Raw genomic sequence first — 12,103 nt, forward strand, 5'->3', positions numbered from 1 at the left:
AGTAGTGGTATTAGTTTTCCACAAAAGGAAGTAACCAACATTTTTATTTGCTGAGTCAGAAAACTGGATCTGTAGTTGCTTCCTGGTCATTGGACAATCTCTTTCTCCTTCCCTCCACAACTGTACTTTTGAATTCTGTTGTTCAAGGTATAACAAATACAATTAAGTTATATTTTATTATACCTTAAATGAAATTAATAAAATTACTACATTCTTTCAATATCTGGTCTTCATTTTGTTAGAATTCATTGTTAATTAGAAGTTCTCCAAAATCTATAAACATACCGTTTTTATATGCTATATAGAGCCCAATCTTTTCCCATTATTAAATACTTATACCACATTAGGCACTGGTACTACATAATATATCGGAAACTTATCTGTGGTTAATTACAGGTCTTAAGTAATTAGAAAGTGTTGAGTCATTTGTGCAGTGCCATCAACTGATGATGATATCAGCAGTTTTTAAGTGCCAAACTGCAAGATCAATGGACTCTTCAGGGCCTTTCCCCTCATCAGTGGACTAGTATGATGAATGGATGATCACAAAGTTGGTGACCAACCCTAGTTAATCATCTTAGTAGATGTGAAATGGTATCTTGTAGTTGTGATTTGCGTTTTCCTAAAGATTATTAATGTTAAGCATCTTTTCATGTGTTTACTGGCCATTTGCACATCTTCTTTGGAAAAATGTCTATTAAAATTCTTTGCCCATTTTTAGATTGGGTTATTTGTCTTTGTATTATTTAGTTGTTTATATATTCTGGACCCAATGCTCTTATCAGATATATTCTGCACATATGTTCTTCCATTCTGAAAGCTGTCTTTTCACTTTTTTGATGGTGTCCTTTGAAGCAAAAATGTTTATAATTTTCATAAAGTCTAATGTTTCTATTTTTTCTTTTGATTGTGCTTTTGGTGTTTAATGTAAGAAATCATTCCCTAACCCAAGGTCACAAAGATTTCCTCTTATGTTTTCTTCTAAGAATTTCATGGTTTTAGCTCTTAAATTCAGGTCAATAATCCATTTTGAGTTGATTTTGTGTATGGTGTGAGATAGGGATCTAACTTCATTATTTTGTATGTAGGTATCCAGTTGTATAAGCACTGCTGAAAAGACACGGAATTCTCTTTGGACCCTTGTCAGAAATTAGTTCACCACAAATGTGAGGGATCATCTCTGGATCTCGACCCTATTCCACTGATCTGTAAGTCTGTTCTTTGATCAGTACCACACTGTCTTGATTAGTGTAGCTTTGTAGTAAGATCTGAAGTCAGGAAGTGTGAGTCTTCCAACTTTATTCTTTTCAAGATTGTTTTTGGCTATTCTGGGTACCTTGCATTTCGATATAAACTTTAGGATCAGCTTGTCAGTTTCTGTAAAAAGGAAAGCTGGTACTTTCAAAGGGCCTGTGTTGAATCTGTAGATCAATTTGGGGACTACTGCCAACTTAACAACATTAAGTCTTCCAATCCATAAACATGAGATGTCTTTCCTTCTATTTAGGTCTTCTTTAATTTCTTTCAACAGTGTTTTGTAGTTTTCAGTGTACAAGTCTTTCATGGTTAAATTTATTCTTAGGTATTTTATTCTTTTGGATGCTATCATAAATAAAGTTGTTTTCTTAAATCCATTTTTGGATTGCTCATTGTTGGTGTACAGAAACACAGCTGGTTTTTGTGTATCAATATTATACCCTGCAACTTTGCTAAATTCGTTTATAAGCTCTCGTAGTTTTTGCTTAGGATTTTCTATATAGACATACTTTAAAGATATTGACATTCTGTAACCATTCAAGTTTGACTATGAGACTGCAGCAATTCAGTCCCATCTTCAGGCTCCACTTCTAATTCTCTTGCTATTTCTGCCACATCTACAGTTACTTCCTCCACTGAAGTCTAGAACCCCTCCAAATCATCCATGAGGGTTGGAATCAACTTCTTTCAAATTCCTGTTAATGTCAGTATTTTGACCTCCTCCCATGAAGCACTACTGTTCTTAATGACATCTAGAATGGTGAATCTTTTCCAGAAAGTTTTCAATTTACTTTGCTCAGATCCATCAGAAGAATCACTATGTATGGCAGCTATAGCCTTACAAAACGTATTTCTTAAATAAGAAAACTTGAAAGTCAATACTACTCCTTGGTCCATAGGCTGCAAATAAATGTTTCTGGTAGCAGGCAGGAAAACAACATTGATCTCCTTGTACATCTCCATCAGAGCTCTTGGGTGAACAGGCACATTGTCAATGAGCAGTAACATTGTGAAAAGAATCTTTTTGTCTGAGTAGTAGATCTCAACAGTGGGTTTAAAATATTCAGTAAACCACACTGTAAATAGATGTGCTGTCATCCAGGCTTTGTTGTTGCATTTATAGAACACAGGAAGAGTACATTTAGCATCATTCTAAAGGGCCCTAAAATTTTCAGAATGGTAAATGAGCACTGGCTTCAACTTTAAGTCACTAGCTGCATTAGCCCCCTAACAAGAAAGTCATCCTGGTCTTCGAAGCTTTGGAGCCAGGCATTGACTTCTCTTCTGTATGAATTCTCCTCTCCTATGAACGTCCTACATGGCATCTTCTTCCAATAGAAGGCTGTTTCATCTACATTGAAAATCTGTTGTTTAGCGTAGCTACCTTCATTGATTATCTTAGCCAGATCTTCTGGATAACTTGCTGCAGCTTCTGCACCAATACTTGGTGCTCCACCTTGCACTTTTGTGTTATGGAGGTGGCTTCTTTCCTTAAACCTAAGGAACCAACTTCTGCTAGCTTCCAACATTTCTTCTGCAGGTTTCTCACCTCTCTCAGCCTTCACTGAATTGAAGACAGTTAGGGCCTTCCTATGGATTAGGCTTTGGCTTAAGGAAATGTTGTGGCTATTTTTATCTTCTAACCAGATCACTAAAACCTTCTCCATAACAGCAATAAGGCTGTTTTGTATTCTTATAATTTTTATGTTTACCAGAGTAGCAGTTTTAATTTCGTTCAAGAAATTTTCCTTTGTATTCACAATTTAACTGTTTTGCACAAGAGACCTAGCTTTTAGCCTATCTCAGCTTTTGACATGCCTTCCTCACTAAGCTTAATCATTTCTAGCTTTTGATTTAAAGTGAGAAACATGTAACTCTTCACTTGAATACTTAGAGGCCATTGTAGGGCTACTAAATGGCTTCATTTCAATATTGCTGTGTCTCAGGGAATAGGGAGGCTCGAGGAGAGGAAAAGAGACAGAGAATGGCAGGTTAGTGGAGTAGTCAGAACACATTCAACATTTATCGATTAAGTTTGCCATCTTATATGGGCACGGTTCATGGTGTCCCAAACAATTACAACAGTAACATCAAAGATCACTGATAACAGATCATCATAACAGATATAATAGTAATGAAAAAGTTAGAAATATTGTGAGAATTACCAAAATGTGACACAGAGACAGGAGGTACTGTTGGAAAAATGGGACTGATAGACTTGCTTGATGTAGGGTTGCCACAAACCTTCAATTTGTAAAAAATGCAATAACTGCAAAGCGCAGTAAAATGAAGTATGCCTATGCATAAGATTATGAGAGCTTCAAATAGAAATGGTTTTACTTCTTCCTGTCCAATCTGGAAGCCTTTTATTTCTTTTTCTTGTCTAATTGCCCTGGATAGAACCTCCAGTACAACGTTGAGTATAAGCCATGAAAGCTGACATCCTTGTCTTATTCCTGATCTTAGAGGGAAAACATTCAGTTTTTCATCACTGCATATCAGCTGTAGGTTTTTCGTAAGTGCTCTTTATTAGGCTGAGGAAGTTACTCTAAGGTATTTTCATATTGAGACATGCTAATACCCTTTGTGTCTTAGTAATAAAACAAGGCTAAGAGCTTCTAACTAAACTTCTCATATGAAATCATAGGACCCAATCCAAAACTCTAGACTTTTAATCCAGCTTCAGTTATAGGTTAATTTGAAACCTACAATAAAGGTTTGGTTTCCCTAACTCCATAACTTGTCTATAATGTAAGCAAATACCCTTAAAGTACTGCTAGATAAGAGTTGTAATGAAAGTTCTGCAAACCAATCTTGTTTTTTCCTCCTAACAAACCAAAATACATCTAAAGGTATTCTCCTTCCCCTCCACCTTCACCTCTACCTCCTGAATCTGAATTTAGGTAGTATCAGTCCTGAAACTACGTAAAGCTCCCTAACAGTCTGTAGGCATCCTGGGGTAATTGTGGGTCAAAGCAAACTACTCTGGGCCTGCTATACCTCAAATCTCCACCCTTAGGATTCCCTCTGAGATCTGGAAATACCAATCTCAACATTTGTGGGCTATTATCTCCTCAAGGCCAGACCCCAGGGCTTCAACGATCTTAGGGCTTTATTTAAGACAGCCATCTGGAATTACTCTGCCATTCACTAACAATTTAAAATCACCTATTCTAATTCTCACTGCATTTGCCCCGGTAAAAAAACACCAACTCAGAGAAGCTTTATATGCAAGATTTTAGAACCAAGCTAAAAAGGAAAAAAGCAATTTCTGACATGAATATGTTATATTTACAGTGGCAAAATTTAAAGAATATGAATTACTTCAAAAATGTCTTTTCAGAATGAAGACAAAATTAAATCACCCTTTTGATAATGAGTTACTTTCTTCATATAAGATCACACTCAGAGGCAGATGAAAGGTAAAGCCAAAATTCTATTTATACTATAGGATCCCAAAGCTAGGTTAACTTTTTTTTCTTTAAGAAATCAAATAAAAATGTTGCCTTGGTAAAAAGGACTGGGTGGGGGTCTAAAAAATGCAGTAACAATATAGGCTTAAATTTTTTAAATATTCCTATGCTGCCTTCTTACTATTTGGCTAAAACATCTTCCCACCCCCTTTAAATCTTCTTGTGTACCAAAATTTTTGTTTTTTCCAGATAACAGCTGGTAACTTTTCAGAGTAGGGTATGGGTTATTAAATTTGATTTTTCCTCTGGCACTAACCCTCCAACATATGCTACTAGAGTTTTATTAATATTGATAAAACCCCTTTTAAAAACAAATACATCTTGGAAAAGTTAATTGTGTATCAACTTTCATTCAGGGAAGTGAGGGTGAGAGGGAGAAAAAAGGGAGGAAAAGAAGGCAGAGGGAGAAACAAATAATTTAAGTAATAAAGAATGTCTATTAGCCCTTCTAGGGCTATCAGAAGAGTATAGGTAACCATGCCTTAAGTGAAGTATGGAAGGAAACTAGTCAGAAAGTCTTAGATTTAAGTAAATAAAATAGGAACAAAAGACCTTTACTGGAGATTACATACAGCCCAGGTAATAAAACCCACATATATGTGTTATACCTGTGCCACAGTCAGATACTAGATTAAACAACTTATAGTGCATATCAAAGTAATACTATGGGTGATACACATAACACCTCTGTGAGGTTTTTTTAAAAAGTTATCAGTAAGTCAGAAATGAATATGCAAAATGCACGAAACAAAATATAATCAAAGACTTCAAAGCTCCATTCCAAATAATTACTAAAAAAAAGTCTCTTTATTCCAGTGTTAAAGGTTTTTGTCAGGTTTCCAAAGGGGGTCTCTCAAGGAGCACATCCAGTGGGTGAAATAATTATAAAAGCCACATATTTATCAGCATTTAACCCAGGTGGCCCAAAATATACTCTATGCTCTAATTTAGAGTAAACTCCAATATAAGGTTTTACTTTTAGAATCCTCAGAGCTGTCATTTCTTAGTCTTTTTTGCTATGTTTAACTAGTCAGATACTTCCTTTAATCCCTCCAGATCTTTAATATACCAGAAATATAAGGCAGAAAAAAGAGTCTTTAAAATGGAAGATCTCCTGCTGAACTGCTTTGCCACTAACTAACAAAATCTTTGACTAGACCACTGGACTGTGAGCTCCAGTTTTATCCTTCGCTCAATATTAAAGCCATCATCTACTGTACGTGCACCAAACGCTAGGCACTGGGGATTAAAAAATTGAACCGAAAAGTATTCTTGTAGTCACAGTCATTTGGCAGAAAGAGACATATGAACAGATAATTACAATGTTACCTAATCAGTCTTACAACAGGAGATATGAACAGAGCATTGTGCAAAGTGGTAAAAGCCACTAAGTCTGCCTGAAAGACTATGCTAAGCCCTTTCAAGAGGATGACATTTAAACTCATCTGCAATGAGGCAGCTGGGCTAGTCAATCTATTAAAAAAAAAAAAAGCTGGAGGTCATGAGATCTCGGTTTGTGAAAAATAGGTGGTGCAGACAATTCCAGTTTGTTGGTTATAAATCTAATCTCTATATCAAAAAGAGAATATTTTATTCCTACGATTCTCATGTTCTCTCCCAATCTTGTTCTATATTCCTTTTCTCAGTAAATGGTAATACCATCTAAAACTTAACTATCTACAGCCAACTAATACCCAATTTCTATTGATTCTATTCCATACTCTTTGTCTACTTCTGTCTCTACAGCCACCATCATCTCATACCCAGATTACTGCAATAGCCTTCAAAAGGATTTTCATGTCTCTGATATCCCTCATTCCAACCAATCAATTCTTCACACTGTAAGCAAAGTGACCTTTCCAAAATACAAAGCTGATCACATGAAAATCCATCTTAAAATCATTCCATTGTTCCCTATGAGTTTCAGGAAAAGTTCAAACTCTTCAGCAAAATTGACAAGACTCTTCAACATCTGGCCTGGCTTACTTAATGCTACAATCTTTTACGCTCATACTGACCATCCTGTAGTTTCCCTGGCATACAGTGCTCACTCACCATCCTCTGCAGAGCCTGCCAAGATTCCCTTCAAAGGGGAATCAGGTGACCTTCCAAAATAATCTTTCAGTATCCTCTAGTACCCTCTGCTTCTCCATTACCATACTTACACATTTTACAGTAGTTTAATTACCTACATAACTCTGAGTTCCTCAAGGACAGAAACTATCTTACACACTCCTATATTTCCCATGTAAAGCATTCTGTCTGCCTAGCACTGACATATAGTTCATGCTTAATAAATATTTGTTGAATGCATGAATGAATGAATGATAAATTACAAAGAAAGAAAAATTCAATGCCCTCCAATTTGTCACGTTTACTACCTACTCTTCAGAAACCTTATCCTTTAAGAAGACCATATGTAAACCATAACCCTATCACAATTTAACCTGTTTTCAGGGACAGAAATAAAGGCAGCTATACCTAAACTCAAAATTCAAATAAGCTTTAAAAATATATTTACTTCTTCCCGTTTAGATAGTATAAGTTTACTGTTTAAGTCATATTTTGGAGCCAATACATATATATCAGAATCATGATAGGGCTACAAATTTGAAAAATAAAATTACAACTATATATGCACTAGTACATTATTTTCACTGGTAAAATAATGAGTTTGCTTTTTTTTTATGAATTATTTTAGCAATGGAAAGGCCTTGGAGTTCTAGCCCATCTGGCTAGTCTCTAGGCAGAGACCTAGAGAGGGCCAGTGATTTGCCCAGGGTCCCACAGCTAATTTACAAACATAGGCAGGACTTAAGCTCAGATGTCCCAATCTGGAGGCCTGTGCTTGTACTACTGAATCATGGTACTTTCCAATCATCATTAATGAATGAATTCTAGAACAAGCCCTGGCACATAGTAGGCTCCCAATAAACGTTTGTTGAATGACAATCATACACAGAGCATTGAAAATATGCCTGGGACTATGGTAGACATTTTCATATTTATTAGCAAATTTTATCCTCCCAATATTTTTATGTGGTAGAACATACACTCTTCATTTTACAGACTAAGCAACCAAGATTCCAAAAAATTAATGGCTTACACCAATAAACAAGCTTATTGAGTGATAAAGCCAGGTCAAAACCCAAATTTTCAGAACATCTAACTAAACATAATTAAAAGCTGCACCTCATCACTGACTCACCGATTCTTTTCCAGCTCATTGTGTGTAGATCTAAAAAGGAAAAAAAAAAGAGCATTAGCCATGGTTTGTTGCTAAGGCTATAGAAAGGGGGATTAGTTTAGTTACTACTATACCACACACCCTGTAAATTTATTTAACAATGCAATATATGGTCACACTTTGACGATCTCACTCATCAAGAGGAAACAGTCTACATTCATCAGGATTGTTCATTAGGATATGGTGTTTTCAGTTAACAATGGGAGTTCATTGTTATTTTATGAAAATTAATACTAGCACATTTGCTTCTGCCTACTTCTAGCATCCTGCATTTTGTTGATCTATAGACATTGTATCAGAAGTTTTAACTTAAACGTAATCCCATTTTTGTTTAAAAAGAAAAGAAAAAGGTATGTGTACTTCTATGTCCTCCTCTATCTCCACTTACCCATTCCTAAACACAGAAAAAAAAACTTTGGCTAGCACAGACGCTAAAACAGCCTTGCCTTAACTGCTAAGTGACACAGGCAAATCCAAGACTGCCTGCCTTTTGTGTGACATATATAATAACAAAAAGCAGCTATGCAAGGAAGAAAATATATGAATATAAATAAAGAAAAGAAGATACATTAGTAAGATCAAGAAACAAGATTTACAAGACTGGACAATATAGAAATGATTGTTTTCTTTTGATGACATTTTTTGTGTTGCTTTTCAGGTTTTTGGGGGTTGTTTGTTTTGAGATAGAGTCTCGCTCTGTTGCCCTGGGTAGAGTGCAGTGGCATCATCATTAGCTCACTGCAACCTCAAATTCCTTGAGCTCAAGCGATCCTCCTGCCTCAGCCTCCCTAACAGCTGGAACTACAGGCATGTGCCACCAAGTCCAGCTAATTTTTCTATTTTTAGTAGCTACGGGGTCTCACTCTTGCTCAAGCTGGTCTCAAACTCCTGGCCTCAGGTAATCTACTTGCCTCGGCCTCCCAAAGTGCTAGGATTACAGCATGAGTCACCTCGCCCAGCCACTTTTCAGTATTTGTCATAATACTTCCACCTACTGAATAAGCACAGTGCCTGCTAAACAGTAGGCTAAGCAGTTAACATGTATCATATCATTTTATCCCTAAAACCACCTTTGTTTTATAAATAAGAATACTGAAGCTCAGAGATGTCAAGAGACATACTCTTGTCCTGAGAGTGTAAGCAGCAGCCATAATTTAAGCCCAGATCTATCTTACAACTCCAAATTCTTAACCACATGGTCAGAAGCAATACTGAATATAGGTTAAGAACACAGACTCTAAGGCCAGTCTGACTAGATTCAAATACTGTGTGGCCTTGGTAAAGTCCCTTCATTTCTCCAAGCTTGTTTTCCTCTTCTATGAAATAGGAAAAATAACAGTACTTGCCTCGTATGATTTCTATTATCACTTAACAGCAAAATATAATAAACTCTACATAAAGTTAGCTACTACTAGAATTGGTATCCTAGTTCCCTTGAATGAATACACGTTACTTTTGCTATAATTTAGCATTTACAACAACAGAAATTTTATAAAGGAGAATTTAAGTTTCTGTCACAAGAACTAAAACTTTCATCATTTTATATATTCTGGTTAACATCAAATGCCTTCAGAATATTACATCACTGATTTGCTTTAACCTGACATATTATTCCAATGGATATTTAATAACCAGATTCCCAAACCTAGACAATAGGAATATTTTTGCCAACCTCATAATTTGGAGAAATTTTACCCACTATCCTAGTTCAAGAGCCAAAGACGTGAGTTACTGTCTCCTGTCCATTTTTTGCTTTATTATCAGTTCCATAAAATCCAAGTGACATGGGATGAAAAAGACTGATGTTCATTTTAAAGAGATTATCTTAATAAAAGGATTTCTTCCTCAAAGTAGGTATAAAGAGTCGTAGGATGTTTCAAGAGTTCAGCCAAATTAACAGCAAATTTATGTACAATTCAGACGGAAGAAACTATAAAACCACAGAACTTGTATTTTAACAGAGACTCAGCTCAAAACTCAATAAATAAATGACAATAAAACCTCTATCACCATATAAGTATTTATTAAAAGTTTTGATTGTTAAATTTTTTTTGTTTGAATAAAGTGTTAAAGTAAATCAGTAAGTTAGAACAGAGAAAAGGCATATTTTAAGAGATTTAAAAGAAAAAGTATCATTCAAAATTTGAATGGGTTATCAATAATGAGATTTCCCACCCCCTCTTGGTTGAATAAGTTTTAGTTTAATTGCCTTACTGAAAACTAAGGATAACAAAAACAAAAGACAATGCACATGTAAAATACTAGAGTAAGTAATAAATGGAAACATTATATTTAGAGAAGAGCAGACTGTTTACCATAAACTTATTCTAAACAGTCTGGCAATCCCACCAATAGCCATAAATGCAAGAGATAATATATCCAACAACAACCAATTGTTGAATTCCAATATTATATTGAGTCTATTATCAAAGCTAGCTCCAAAAGAACATAATCTGACCCACTGCTGTGAACAAAATTAAAACAGCAGGTTCTTCCTACCTCTGTCAAACAGACTTTTCTTTATTATTTATCTTTAAAAAAAAAAAAAAAAAAACAGCTAAGAATATAAACCTTTCCACCAAACCAGGAAATGCATGCCACATTTAGCTATACCACCAGCAAAATTTAACAACATTTTCAAATAACAAGACAAAAATGATCAGAAATATACTAATCATTACCATCTTGCCATGTTCTTCCAATCTTTTAAATGCATGAATAGTGTTTACTCCTATTTTGATGAGTTTTTGCCTATAATGTCTAATCAACAAACACTGAGAGTACCTTCAATGTTCAAGCCTTTCTTAGGCTACAGGAAATCAAAGACAGTCTCCAGTTGGTAAATGAAGACATGTATAGGAGTAATTATAACTCAAGGCAAAATAAATATACAAAGAAAGGTATAAAGTGTCATGGGAGTTCAAAGGAGGCAGAGTTTACTTCCAAACGGAGCTATAAGGAAAATTTTAGAAAAAGGTAGCATTTGGTCTGGGGCTTAAGTGACAGGTACATGTACTATATAAACAGATTCTGGAACTGCTAAAGAGATGCCATTCCAAGTGAAAGAAATAAGATAAGTAAACAAGCAGAGTTGTGAAGTCCAAAGCAAAATCACAGAAAAATGTATACAGAGTTTAAAAACCCATAGTGTTAGAGGGAAAAAGTCCTGAGTTTAATATTAACTCTGTCACTCACACTAGCTGTGTAACATTAGGACACACTATTTAACCTCTCTGATTCAGTTTCCTCATTTGTAAAACTGGCACATTACACTATACTTTGGTTGGGTTACTGAGAGAATTAGAGAAAAATATGAAAAAGCATCTAGCATATAAGTATTCAATAAATATTAGCTACTGTTAGTATTTTTACTATTTTTTACAAGACTAAAAATATACCACCCAGAACATTATTAAGTATACTACATGGGACAACAAATTGATAGGTTCTCGATAACACTTAGAATTAGTCCGGAAGTAGGCCAAGCACAGTGGCTCACACCTGTAATCCTAGCACTCTGGGAGGCTGAGGCAAGAGGATCGCTTAAGCTCAGGAGCTGGAGGTTGCAGTGAGCTATGATGAAGCCACTGCACTCTACCCAGGGCAACAGAGCGAGACTCTGTCTCAAAAAAAAAAAAAAAAATTAGTCTGGAAATAAGCAAACAACCAACCATAATGCTGAAAAGAGAAAAATGAAAGAAAAGACAGGTGACTGAAGCCACATCATTTAGTCAGCTATGAGGACAATACAGGGTTTAGGACTATGACAGTGAGAAAGATGCCTAATTACATATGTATATAGAGAAAATAATAATCCAAACAGTGCTGGCAATAAACAAGTAATTAAACGTATCACACACTAGCACACTCAGAAACAACCCCTTTGCTTCTCTGAGCCTTTTAGTCCAACTAAGTCCTTCCAATAAGGCACCACTGAAATATTCAATTATGATAAACTCCCTGTAAGGTTGAGATGTTCTGAATAATCCATCTGGTTAGCCCACTTTTCTTCTCCAAATAAAATGCACCTCTGAGAGCAAACACTAATGAACTGTCTTCCTTTCAGACACCCTTATTCTGAACGCTTAACAACTTCCAAGGACAGAGAGAAAGACCTTTCTATCAA

The 12,103-nt window shown here is 35.5% G+C and overlaps 1 protein-coding gene across 2 annotated transcripts in view; it reads right to left on the reverse strand.

Moving 5' to 3' along the window:
• MXI1 (MAX interactor 1, dimerization protein) overlaps positions 1–12,103 on the reverse strand; it is a 71,880-nt gene that overhangs the window by 27,839 nt on the left and 31,938 nt on the right. For both annotated transcript variants that reach the window (XM_045569071.1, XM_045569072.1), the window contains exon 3: positions 7,939–7,968. In XM_045569071.1, coding sequence (XP_045425027.1) covers positions 7,939–7,968 — 30 coding nt within the window. The remainder of the gene's footprint in view (positions 1–7,938; positions 7,969–12,103) is intronic.

Source organism: Lemur catta, chromosome 14 (assembly GCF_020740605.2).
Source record: "Lemur catta isolate mLemCat1 chromosome 14, mLemCat1.pri, whole genome shotgun sequence".
Lineage (NCBI taxonomy): Eukaryota > Metazoa > Chordata > Mammalia > Primates > Lemuridae > Lemur > Lemur catta.